Source organism: Pleurodeles waltl, chromosome 6, assembly GCF_031143425.1.
Source record: "Pleurodeles waltl isolate 20211129_DDA chromosome 6, aPleWal1.hap1.20221129, whole genome shotgun sequence".
In the NCBI taxonomy this organism is placed as follows: Eukaryota; Metazoa; Chordata; class Amphibia; order Caudata; family Salamandridae; genus Pleurodeles; species Pleurodeles waltl.
Genome location: NC_090445.1, coordinates 1,407,330,154 through 1,407,343,885, shown reverse-complemented (window position 1 = coordinate 1,407,343,885; position 13,732 = coordinate 1,407,330,154). Strand labels below are relative to the sequence as shown.

At 47.3% G+C, this 13,732-nt stretch overlaps 1 protein-coding gene across 1 annotated transcript in view; it reads right to left on the bottom strand.

Moving 5' to 3' along the window:
• The window catches only part of LOC138300898 (protein-arginine deiminase type-3-like), a 624,978-nt gene extending 616,175 nt beyond the window's left edge, over positions 1–8,803 (bottom strand). Inside the window, exon 1 of the mRNA XM_069240758.1 lies at positions 8,567–8,803. Coding sequence (XP_069096859.1) covers positions 8,567–8,667 — 101 coding nt within the window. The 5' untranslated portion in view covers positions 8,668–8,803. The remainder of the gene's footprint in view (positions 1–8,566) is intronic.
• Positions 8,804–13,732: the final 4,929 nt, after the last annotated feature.

Below are 13,732 nucleotides of genomic sequence, written 5' to 3'. Positions count from 1 at the left end.
GTCATAGGTTAACATGGGGGCTGCCTTTAAATATTTTTAAAGTGCAGATTCCCTCTGGGAACAGATAGACATTTGGAGTTTGGGGTCTCTGAACTCACAACTCAAAATACATCTTTTAGTGAAGTTGTGTCTTTGGAAATACCACTTTTAGAAAGGAGGCATTTTCTTCCTTAAACCATTCTGTGACTCTGCTTGTTTGTGGATTGCCTGTCTGGGTCAGTTTGACATTTGGGCTGTTTGTACCTTTCCTCTAGACAGGTTTACAAATGGAGCTAGGGTGTAGCCTGCATATCCTGATGGGCATCTGTGCTGAGGGAAGGGGAGGAGTGGTAACTTACACCCGAAAGGGCTGTGCCTGCCCTCACACAATGATTTTTCCAACCCTCTGGTGTATGTCTGGGTCCTGGCCTGGACAAGGGAGGATATTGAAAACAAAAGATGCTTCTCTTTGAAGTAGGCCTACTTCAAAGGCAGAAAGGGGTATAAGAAGAACACCCTAAACCCCTGAAAATCAAATTACTTCTGGAACCTCTGCCAAGGAAAAGAGCCGGAGAAGCTGGAGAAGGAGTACTGCCCCTTTGCCTGTGACTGTGCTTTGCTGGGTTGGCCTGCAGTAGCTGCTTCTACCTGAGAGAAGACACAGACTGACTTTTGTGTGACTTCTCACTGGTAAAGAATCTCCAAGGGCTTGAAACTCAGCTTGCCTCCTGTCGTTGAAGCCTTAGGGACCACAAAGACTTCTCTCTGCCAGCACTTGGGCTTTTTGCTGAGAGTTCTGCCTGCCAAGTGGTGCCCTAACCTGTCTCTGGGCCCTTGAAAGGTGAAGCTGGTGGAAAAGTACAGAAACACACGCAAAGACTGCCGTGCGGGGAATCTTTCGATGCACAACCAGCCTTGCGGCTGAAAAACGACACACCACTGGCCTCGTGGCTAAAATCGACACTGCACATGCATCGCGGCTGGGAGATCAACGCAACGCAGCTGGAGAAATGACGCGCAAACACCCGCAGAGGCTGCTGTTAACGACGCAAGCCCCCACACAGCGAGGCTTCCTAACACTGTGAGGCTGGATTTTGGTGCAACCTCACTGCGTGCGAAAAATCAATGCAAAGCCTGCCCAGACCCAAGGTGTCGATCCGGATTGACGCACCACTCTCTAGCGGGAGAGAAGAAACTACGCACGCTGACCTGACCAGAGGAGGAATGACGCACAGACTCACTTACAAGTGAGAAATCAAAACATTGCTGGCCTTTTTCAATGCACACTCGCCTGTGAGGCTTTATTTTTGACACTACCCAGGTACTTTTGTGTGCTAACAGCGTTCTCACTGTTTTCTAAAGGATTACGACTCTTATTCTTTTTAAAATTCATATCTTGACTTGTGTATGTTGGATTTTTGTCATTTTGGTTGTGTTTTGTTTAGATAAATATCTATTTTTCTAAACCTGTGTTTTGTCATTTTGTAGTGTTTTCACTGCGTTACTGTGTGTGTTGGTACAAATACTTTACACCTTGCTTCTGAAGTTAAGCCTGCCTGCTCGTGCCAAGCTCCCAAGGAGGTGAGCGGGGGTTAACTGAGGGTGACCCTCCTTTACCCAGACTAGAGTGAGGGTCTTGCTTGGACAGGGGGTAGCCTGACTGCCAACCAAACACCCTATTTCTGACATGCATTAAAACTATGTGTTAGAAATGGGGTCTTTGGTTGACAGTCAGGTTACCCCCTGTTCAAGCAAGGACCCTCACTCTAGTCAGGGTAAAAGAGAATCACCCTCAGCTAACCCCCTGCTTACCCCCTTGGTAGCTTGGCAGAGCAGTAGGCTGAACTTCAGAGTGCTAGGTGTAAAGTTTTTGTACCAACACACACAGTAACTTAATGAAAACATGACACAACACCAGTTTAGAAAAATAGGAAATATTTATCTAAACAAAACAAGACCAAAACGACAAAAATCCACCATACACAAGTCAAGTTATCAATAAAAATGCAAAAAGAGTCTTTAAGTAGTTTTAAACACACACTAGCGCTGCTAGAGTGAAAATGTACCTGTTGCGCGTCAAAAATAACCCCGCACGGGCGGGTGTGCGTCAAAAATAACTTCCGCACTGCAGTATGTGAGTCAAAAATCCAGCCGCACGATGATCTGAAAATCCCGCAGCGCAGGTTGTGATCTCCCAGCCTCCGTCAGCGACGCTGCGCGTTGTTTCTCCTGCTCCGTGTGTCGATTCTTCGGTCGCGTTTCCTGCGAGCGTTGTTTCTTAGCTGAGGAGCTGGCGGCGCGTCCTTTTTTCAGCCGCAGATCGGATTTGCATCAATCTTTTCCCCGCACGCGCTCTGTTCCTGGATTTTCTTGTCTTTAGGCTGCCAGCTTCTCCTTTCAGGGTCCCAGGAACTGGATGGGCACCACGGGGCAGAGTAGGAGTCTCTCCAGAGCCTCCAGGTGCTGGCAGAGAGAAGTCTTTGCTGTCCCTGAGAATTCAAAGAACAGGAGGCAAGCTCTAGATCAAGCCCATGGAGATTTCTTCTCAAGATGGAAGGCACACAAAGTCCAGTCTTTGTCCTCTTACTCTGGCAGAAGCAGCAACTGCAGGATAGCTCCACAAAGCACAGTCACATGCAGTGCAGCTCTTGTTCCTTAGCTATTCAGCTCTTCTCCAGGCAGAGGTTCCTCTTGGTTCCAGAAGTGTTTCTAAAGTCTGTGGTTTTGGGTGCCCTTTTTACACCCAATTTCTCCTTTGAAGTAGGCCTACTTCAACGTAAAGACTCTTTTGAATGTGAAATCCTGCCTTGCCCAGGCCAGGCCCCAGACACTCACCAGGGGGTTGGAGACTGCATTGTGTGAGGGCAGAACTGAGTGTCCACTCCTCCCCTCCCTCCTGGCTCATCAGGATATGCAGGCTACACCCCAGCTCCCTTTGTGTCACTGTCTAGTGTGAGGTGCAACCAGCCCAACTGTCAAACTGACCCAGACAGGGAATCCACAAACAGGCAGAGTCACAGAAATGGTATAAGCAAGAAAATGCCCACTTTCTAAAAGTGGCATTTTCAAACACACAATCCTAAAATCCACTTTACTAAAAGATGTATTTTTAAATTGTGAGCTCAGAGACCCTAAACTCCACATGTCCATCCGCTCCCAAAGGGAATATACACTTTAATCAGATTTAAAGGTAGCCCCCATGTTAACCTCTGAGAGGGGCAGGCCTTGCAACAGTGAAAAACGAATTTAGCAATATTTCACTGTCAGGACATATAAAACACATTACTATAGGGCCTACCTTAACCATACACTGCACCATGCCCTGGGGCTACCTAGGGCCTACCTTAAGGGTGCCTTACATGTAAGAAAAGGGAAGGTTTAAGCCTGGCAAGTGGGTACACTTGCCAAGTCGAATTTACAGTTAAAACTGCACACACAGACACTGCAATGGCAGGTCTGAGACATGATTACAGAGCTACTTATGTGGGTGGCACAACCAGTGCTGCAGGTCCACTAGTAGCATTTGATTTAAAGGCCCTGCCACCTCTAGTGCACCTTACTAGGGACTTACTAGTAAATCAAACATGCCAATCATGGATAAACTAATCAACATTACAATTTACACAGAGAGCATATGCACTTTAGCACTGGTTAGCAGTGGTAAAGGGCTCAGAGTTCAAAAGCCAACGGCAGCAGGTCAAACAAAATAGGAGGCAGGAGGCAAAAAGACGGGGGATGACCCTGCATAAGCAAAAAAGTCCAACACCATGCAAAGAGAAATTCACTATGTCTCCGGTGCTCTGACATCCGGATACCAACTTACGTACTTTGTAGAGTTGGATACCTCTCAGGTTGCCGTAGGAGGTACTCTGTTTCAATGTAACTGCACCACTGAATAAATGCATCCTGTAGCAATCTTGTTACAAAAAAATTATTGCCAACTAACCAAAACTATACAGTAGCAGAACGAGAACTATTGACAAGAATGACAGAAATAGCTATTAGGGGTGCAACATAACATTACCATATATACTATTCATAATAATCTCCAGTGCTTAAGATTGTTAAAAGCGTTGACCCCTTGGCAAGTAAGATAGTTGTTGCTTTTAAGAGAATCCAATTTCATCATTACCTATCGTCCCTGCACACAGCAGACTAAGGCTGATCTGTTATCCAGGTAGGATTATACAAGCCATATTCTGGAACACACATCACAGAGCATCACAACCTCTGGAGGCATAATGGGTCTTGGTGAACAAGAATCATTTTTTAACAGAATTAGACAAAGCATAAGCCAAGAGGACTTAGATTTGTGGGTAACAGGTAAAGATAATCACGTCCATATCAGCCTCCTGTATCATGGTACCACATTATTTATTTCCACTAAACAATTAAGACAAGAAGCATTAACTTGGTGTCATGATACATAGTTAGCTGGACATCCTGGAATTTACAAGACCCTACATAATTGTCAGTGATGGTTTTAGTGACCTACGCTTTGCGTATTGCCCCTCTGGGTCTGTTAAGAACCTTACCTGTACCCTCACATCCCTGGCATATGATAAGTATGGATTTTTTATTACAGAATTGCCCAACTCCAACAGTGACAACACTATCTGGGTAGTGATTGACCAGCTTTCTGAAATGGCCCACTTCATTACCATGAACAAATGACAAGAATCTTTCCACTCTATTTGCGCAAAATATCCTGTAATTAAATGGGCTTCCCTCCATCATTATTTCTGACAGAGGCCCGCAGTTCACTTCCTGGTTTTGAGTCAATCTTTGCACATCTTTGGACATTGATGCTCGACTCTTGTCTGCCCATCACCCACAAACCGATAGGCGGGCAAAGCAAGTAAAACAAGTACTCAACCAGACACTTCAATGTCTTTTAACCTCAACTCCCCAGGAACGGGAGCCCTTGTTACCGTTTATAGAGTTTGAGTACAATAATTCACAGCATTTGCTCACTAAGGTATCTCATTTCTATTGTGTAACAAGTATCAATTCATGAATACTGCATGAAAACATTGTTAAAACATCTCAAAATGTACCTGCAATACAAGACTTTGTAAACCAGCTTGCTGACTCTCAACAAGAAGTGTCACAACACTTATGAAAGGCTAAGGTTAACATGAAAAGACATGTTAATAAACATTGTCGACTTTCACCAGAGAACAAAAGTGAAGATAAGGCCTTGCTAGCCACAAAAAAATGTCTGACAGCATGGTCCTCACAAGTTGCAACCATGGTTTATTAGTCCCTTTCCAACTGAAAAGGTTATTAATTCAGCTGCCTGATGATTTGCCAGTTCATCCTGTGTTCCATGTTTCCCTCCTCAAACCATCTCATACCCACACCGACCAGCTCCTCCCCCACCTGTAACACTTGAAGGCAACTTAGAATTTGAAGTTCAAAGGGTCCTAAATTTAAGATGTACTGATAGTTGTTTATTTTACCTAATTGCTTGGAAAGGGTATGGTCCTGAGGCCAGCTAGTAATGTTCATGCCCCTTACTTGATTCCATCATTTCATGCCTGGCCCTCTGACAAACCACACCCGGTAGGTCGTCCTTTGTGGGGCATTTTATGTGTTGGGCTCATATCAACCTTCCCTTGTGGCACCTTCTTAAACTGAGTACTTCCAGTCATGCTTGCTTCCCCAGTGGGGCCTCTCAGCCATGAGCACTCTCCCGAGCCCCCGCCAGAGAAGATGGAACAATTCACCCTCCTGTCTAGTTGCTACGCAAGATTCAGCTAGTTTGCATCTGCAGGTATCACATGTCTCTTTAGGATAGTCACATTTCCACTGTGAACCATTGGGTTGTACCATCATACATTTTGTAATGTTTATAGTGCCAATTACTGTTTGCACCTGCTACCTGTTAGGCCCATATCTGTTGTGATTTAACATGTGATTTCCCCCCAGGTTCATTGGACCATTCCATGCTTCCACTTGGGTCACATGTCCTTCTGGAACACTAATGGCTTCCTGTATAAATACCCCACTTTAAACTAGCGTTGGTGCTTGACCTCAAACCTGTTCCCGACATGCACAAGCATTGTTCCTGCACACACCTTCCAGTGTGCAAGTCCTGAGCTAGTCTCTTCTCTGCACTCGCCTCCTGATTCACCCAGAGCTTCCAGCATTCTAGTCTTCCAACCCTACCTAATGATTCAGTGATTCTGGCGTCTGCAATGCTTCCAGTGTTTTCCTTCATGAGTTCCGATTCTGCCTCTTCTTGAGCTTCTTGCATCGGGTTTCCTGTTTTCTTCTAATACCTGTTCCAGTATTGTTAAGCCTAAATACTTTCTTCTCAGGTTAGAGCGCACTAATCCATAGACTAATAATATTGCAAGACTTTATTCCCAAAGACGAGAGCACATTTTGGATTTTGAACATTGTTAGAGTATTGAACCTTCCCCTTGAGGCCCAGTGCTCTGAGCTCTTTATTCATGAACAGTAAGTGTGTCATTGTGCTTCTTGACAAGTTGCATCAAGTACCTTGGAATAAGTTACTAGAGACTAAAGTTGTATTCATTTAGAATCGGAAATCCTGTAAATTCTGGAATTCCGGAGGATCACCATTTGTTCTTTAAGTGATTGATGCTCTCCTTCATGCAAAGTTTATGACGATGCCTGTAAGTGTACCAGAAGTGGAAACTATTGTTTGAGATTCTAAGTTGGTAGTATATAGGTAACTCTGGCTTTTGTTGTTTATAGTATATCGCATCTGCAAAGAGGATTTCAAGGTCCAAAGAGTTCTTAACTAATAGGCAGTGCACAAAGCAGTCTAGCAATTCCCATAGAGATGTGAGTTCACCTTTTTCTTGTTTTATCCCATCCCCATTTTCGCCCTGGGGGCTGTCTGTGGAACTAGGCAGTCCTTACTAGCTACACTACAGCCACAGCTGGGATTGGAGGTCCAGCATCGTCCCTGCGGTTGGAATCAGGGGAGTGTGTGACACACTGTATCTATAATTAAAGATCTGCAAACAATGCGTAAATAGAGAATTGTGCTGTCAAGCCAGACCTAAAAATAAGACTCGAGTTACAAACAGGGAGTTGTGAACAACCTCCACATCGCTTCTCCATGAAGTTGCACAATATGAGCAAGACAGCAAACCTTGAGTAGTTATTTCTTAGTTGTATATCTTCCCATTTATGAGACTAGTAATGATATCACAGTCATTGCAAAGTTCCCTGCCACTGATGACAATATCATCTTTTTTTCGTGCTGTCTGCTTGTATAGCAATTACCACGTTCTTTGATCTCTTCAAAGAGCTGAAAAGGGACAGAAGGTGGGATTGGCATTCATCCGAGAAACAGACTAGCAAGAAGCGACTAGTAGAGAGGCCCGAAAGCACCTTGATGTTTTCTCATGCGACCAGTCTGAGTGTTTTTCCAATATCTAGAGTTGTTTGTCAATATCATGTTTTCTGGGTGTGATGTCTATTAATCACGCAAGTGTTTTCTGTATAACATTTCCTATCTATGTCAAGTTGTCAGTGTGGCATTCCCTGGTTCTATCACAGAAGTCAGTGCAGCGCCACTATTTATGTTCATTATAAATACTCAGAGCAGGGGTGAGTTTCGCCTATAGGACAGGATATCATAAACATTCCGTGCACTGCGTGTTCTGTCTATGCGTTCAGAAAGCATCGTATTTCTGGAGTAAATATGCCAAGTTTTCAAGGTTCAGAAATTGCTTATGGGTGATGGCATCACAGTAAGCGAAATCAAACAGCCATTGGCATGATAAACATAGGGACTGAAGTGATATCAAATAAAAATAAATGTAACAGAAAAAAACGAAAACTAAATCGATTTCTAGCTTAACATTGCACACTATGCATACTATGTATCGGTGAGCACATGTACTATCCCCAATTAGTACAGAAGCAATGTGAAGTGTCTAAAGACGCCACCCCTTTACCGTCAGGGGCTTGCAGCACCCGCTGCTCATAGGCTCTATTATGAATACTCCGAACAGACCCACATTTAGAAGTCAGGATTTAGCCCCATCTCATTGGACGAGGCGAGACAGTTAACGTGATTAGTGTGAGCTCTACTCAGCCGTTCAAAAAATCTCACAATGCTTGATGCAACAAACGAGCACATCAGAAGAACTTTAGAAAATCTGTTATTCTTACTGTAAAAAAAATCGTGGTTCGTTTAAGACAACAAGATGTCACTTAGATCACTTTCCATTTTAGAAAAAAAAGACGAATTTTATGAGAACCTGTCTCGAGTTCGTGTCAGTATAAATTCTCTCCAATAACGTCCTAGTAGGTCGCCTATGGCCGCCTTTCCCCGCACACTCTCACGACTACCTGCTCATCCACAGCCCCACTCATTGCAACTGAAATACTGTATCATCCACCAGTCGCCCACTCCAAAATCAGCACCTTCCAGGGACCCGTCTGAAATCTCAAATTGCATTCTTTATAATCTGATATAGGTGGGCCCTATAGGTTGTGGGGGGTATTCTTAACTATGTACTAGGGGATTTGCCCCAGGCACCTAATTTAAGATAAGTGCTTCCGACTTTAAAACCGTACGTTAACATTTGCAGTGTCTCACCCGTGGAAGTCCAGCATGCACTTGGTGCCCACTACGCAAGCGGCATGCGTTGGCCGCATGGACGACAGGAGGATGGTTCTCTGCTGCAACCTGGCTGCCATGGCTTGACTGCTGGCGCTTGTGCCTCTAGTTCAGCGGCTGCCGCGTGCAGCTCGGAGTGTTATGTTAATAGTTCAGGGGCGCCTGGGTAAGTCTTGTCAAGGCGAAGGAGGCTCGAACAGCGCCCGTGCCTGTCTGTGGGGTGTGACCCAAATCGCCACCCAAAGCAAGAGATCGAGAACTGCCCTACCCTTGGATTTCTACCAAAAATGCGAGAGCCTACTTCCTGAACTGTGCGTGTCTGTACAAAGGCCGGTTCAGAGAACACGCACGTCTGAGTAGAAACCGCAATCAGCCCCAATAAAACGTATACCAGCCCACACTGCAATAGGCCACCTCTAATGTGGGGCTCCGGGAACAGCACTCTTGGTTCATGACAGCCCATCCTGCTGTAAAAGCAGCCCATATTTAGCAAGTATATTTTAGAACATGCCAGAAAGGTGGTCTGTCCGGCCTATATTGCATGCTCTATGATATGTGAGCGATATCATTTACCCAGTCTCCTGCCCCATATTTACCTTCTTGTTTATAACCTTTTAATTGTAACACAGAAAATTGTGTTGAACGTGATTTAGCAGCCATGAGGTGAAGTATAGTTATAATATAATGCTTCCCGATAGAAGACGAGCTGCACATGTGCCAAGGGAGGAGGTCTCAGCGTGCAGGTTAGGAAGCAACAAATAAAATCCTACATTTTAATATTCTATGCACCTCACCAATCTTTAAGTTGTTTCTGCATGGTTCTTTGGAGGCCAAACCCCAATCAAAAAACCACAGCTGCTCAGACTTGGTAGATTGAGTACTGGCAGAAGAACAGTATATAAAATAAAAGGAAGCAGTCTTGCATGAATTCATAAGGCACTGCTACGCTACATGCAATTTTTTTTTTTTGATAAAGACATTTTATTAATTTTCAGGAAGGAAAAAGATCAATGATACAAACATTTTAACAAGGAGCCAACGTGGCGCCTAACATTGGTCAGTCCCGATTCCCAGCTCCCAGGCATCACAATATAAGTAAGGTCAAACACTACCTAGGTATTCACTGCGGCCTCCCTCTTCCCCCATATCCTGTCATATTTATTCGGGCAACCCCTGGCCTCGTATACCAATTTTTCACGTTGTGCACACCAGTCCATCCCCCGCCTCCATTTAGCCAGTGCTGGGGAACCTCTGGTTTTCCAATCTGCCATTATATCCCTCTTAGCCACCAGACATGCCACCCCGAGGAAGGTTCGGTCTGATCTTCTCAGCCCGATGTCTCCCATGATCCCCAATAGGAGGGGCAGTGGGTCCCTTTCTATGTTTCCCTGTAGGGCTCCCGAGATCTCCTGTAAGACCTCTCCCCAGTAGGTCACTATAACTGGGCACGTCCATACCATGTGAAAGAAGTCGGCTGCGGGGCTCATGCATCGCGGGCACTCCGCTGTGGGTTGGAGGCCCGCCCGGTGTAGTCTGGAGGGAGTGAGGTAAGCTATGTGGAGGTAAAAGGTCTGTATTAACCGGAAGCGGGTGGCCATTGATAGGGTACGGAGGGCCATCAGTGCTTCGTTCCAATCCATCTCTTCCATAGGGCCCACCCATCCCTCCCATCTCTGGCGGAGCCCCCCTAGGGAGCTGGCAGAGTGAGCGATCAAAGAACGGTAAACCTGGGAAACACCACCCCTACCCAGGTTCCCCATCAGTACCTTCGCCTCCATGGGGCTATATTCGGGTATGTTATCTCCTACCTGCATGTGTACTAGTAGGGCGTGCCGGAGCTGGAGATACTTATGAAATTGTGTCCTATTTAGGGAGAAGAGTCTCTGTAGGTCCCCAAATGATCGCATGTGTGACCCTTCCCAAACATCGCCCAGAGTGGAGATTCCTATATTGTCCCATTTCTGGAAACCCTCCAGGTTCACCACTTCTTTTAGGTGCTTCCCGTGCCATAGTGGGGTCCGCTGGGTAAGGCGCCCCCACCACCCCGACAGTTTCTGGGCCATTCGCGAACCCAACAAAATCACCTTGGTCACTTCCGGGATGTCCCGGGAGATCGGGCCCCCATATAGGGTGTCAAAGATCCGCGGGTAGCCCAGCGATCGGAGTTCCAACCGATACGCCGGGTCCGACCACCCGCCCCCAACCCAATCGTTGATCACGAGCGGGTGCATCGCAAGGAGATAATAATGAATGTTAGACATGCCCAGTCCCCCGTCGTAAACATCTCTTTGACAGGTTTTGAGCGCTAGGCGTGGGCGGGTGTCGTTCCACATGAATTGACGTGCCAGTGAATCCATCTCACTAAACCATCTCTTAGGGATGGGGTGTGGGAAGTTTTGCAATAAATAGAGGACTCTGGGGAGGATCATCATCTTGTAGAGTGCTATTCTGCCAAGCAGATTTAAGGGGAGAGTCTTCCAGCGCTGGAGGTCAGTTCTAATTCTTTTAGTTAGCGGCGTCATGTTGAGCTCCCATGTCAGCTCAGTTAGTAACGAGATATGTATTCCCAAATACTTAAAACTGTTCCTTCGCACTGGGATGTTGTGCTGCCAGTCCACGCAGTCCCGGGAACGATGTAGGGGGACCAAAAGGGACTTATTGGGGTTTAGCATCAGACCCGAGGCCTCTGCGAAGAGGCTCAGAATTCGTAGGACGCGGGGACCGCTTTTAGCAGGGTTAGAAATGTACAGTAGGACGTCGTCTGCGTATAACGCTATTCGATCCTCTGGGCAGGCATGCCAGGACCAGCCCTCGATCAAGGGGTCTTCCCGTAGCAGTATTGCCAGGGGCTCTATTGTTAGTGCGAAGAGCAGGGGGGATAGCGGGCATCCTTGTCGGGTGCCGCGACCAATGGGAAACGGGTCGGAGACCACTCCATTCACTTGTACCCGGGCCGTCGGGTTAGAATAGAGGAGCCTCACCAGGCCTCGGAATTTAGGCCCAAGCCCATTGCCTTGCAGCACTTGGTCTAGGAAGGACCAATCCACCGTGTCAAAGGCTTTTTCAAAGTCGAGCAGGAGTAACGCCAGAGGGTTGTGTGACAAGGTCCTGTGGTGTGCTAGTGCCAGATGTAATCGTCTAATACAATGTCGGGTACTTCGGGTAGGCATAAAACCGCATTGGTCAGGGTGAACCAGGGTGGGCATCACCTCCCTCAGTCTGGATGCAAGGATCGTGGACAGCACTTTGATCTCTGTATTCAAAAGTGAAATGGGCCGGTATGCCGAGCAGTATCGCGACGGGGGTTGGGTCTTGGGGATCACTACAATTGTGGCTTGGTCGATCTCATTGGGGAAGCAACCCTGCCTTTCGGCTTCTTCGTACATATTGAGCAAGTGGGGGCCCAGAATGTCGCCGCATCTATTGTATAGCTCCGCAGGGAATCCATCCGGTCCCGGGGTCCTGCCCGGCGCCAGGCTAGCGATCGCGTTTGTAACCTCCGCGAGGTCGATGGATTCATCTAGTCTGTCCCTTATCGCAAGGGGAATTCTTGGGAGAGTTATGTCGTTTAGGAGGGGGGACTCTCTCTCGGCACTGGGTCGAGGGTGTTCTGCGTATAAGCTCGAGTAGTAGGAAGCGAACCTTTGCGCAATTTCAATGGGTGTTTTGGAAAGCGAACCTGAATCCTCCGCAATTTCAGGTATGACCCTGTTGGCTAGAGGGCGGGTGGCCAGCCAGTGTAGGATTTTCCAGTTTTTGTCCCCCCAGCCATATATTCGTGCTGCCGAGGCCCTCCAGATATGTTTTGCTGATTCTAGTGTTATGTGCTTAATTTCTTCTCTAACCATAGTGAGCTGTCTTAAAATAGAGGCCGACGCTGAGGTCGCTTGTTGGCGTTCCAGGGTTAGCGCCTTGGCCTCCAACTCAACCAGTTGTGAATCTCTGGCCCGCTCGCGTGAACGCAGGAGGTATTTGGCTTGTCCTCTGAGAGTGGCCTTGTAGGCTGCCCATATTGTACCTGGAGATCGGACCGATCCCACATTCAGCTCGAAATATTGGGCGAGGTGGTTTCTGATTTCCTGGGTATAGTCGTTGTCCTGTAGGAACCATGCGTTCAGGCGCCACATCGGGCGTCTAGTGGGGTCCGTACCGCCCAGCCGGACGCGCACTGGTGCATGATCTGAGACCCCGCGGGGCAGCAACTCCGCACCCGTAACGCTGGTAATGTCTAGGGCGGGCATAAATACTAGGTCAATTCTGGACAGTGTCGAGTGAGCAGCCGAGGTATGTGTATAGCGGCGTTCCCTAGGATGCCAGATTCTCCATACCTCGCACACGCCGAGGCTCTCAGCCCAGCTGTTAAGACTCGAGGCCCGGGCGGATCTACTAGCAGTAATTTCACCGGATACGTCCAGACTAGGGTTGAGGACGGTGTTGAAGTCCCCTCCCAGCAGGGTGATACCCTGGGAGAGACCCGCTGCCACATGGCGGAGCGAAAGTAGGAATGCGTCAAGTCCTGCTGGAGGCCCGTACGCACATACAAGGTTTATCGGTGACCCGTGAAGAATCCCATTAACTACTACAAATCTGCCCTGGGGGTCGGATTGTGTGGCTGTGACCACCATGGGTAGTGAGCGGTGGAGCAGAATGGCCACCCCCCTGGATCCTCTAGAGAAGCCCGCATGAAACACTCTGTCGTACCCTCCCCGTGCAAGCATGGGGCACTTGGTCCCAAGGAGGTGGGTTTCCTGTAGTAGGACCACTGAGGGGGAGTATCTGCGGAGGGTATTGAATACTGCGGATCTCTTGATCTTATCTAGTAGGCCATTTACATTCCATGAAATAATCTGGGTCAGTGAGGGCTGTGCGTGGGTTGCATGGGTGTTACATGGTTTTGAGTGCCTGTCTGTGGACCCTGGGACGACTGTTTTAAACACAACAATGAAATACTAAAATAATAAAGAAAACTAATCAACATTTTACTATCTAAACCCATTTTAAACTCTTTACCCCCCAACCGCCCCCCTCCCCATACTCCCTCCCTGGAAGCATCTGTCGCCCAAATACCCAACCAGAACCTGACAGCCAGAAGGACTGTCGTTGGGGTGGAGTGGTGGACCCCTCCATTTAGTCGGATCAATTGCA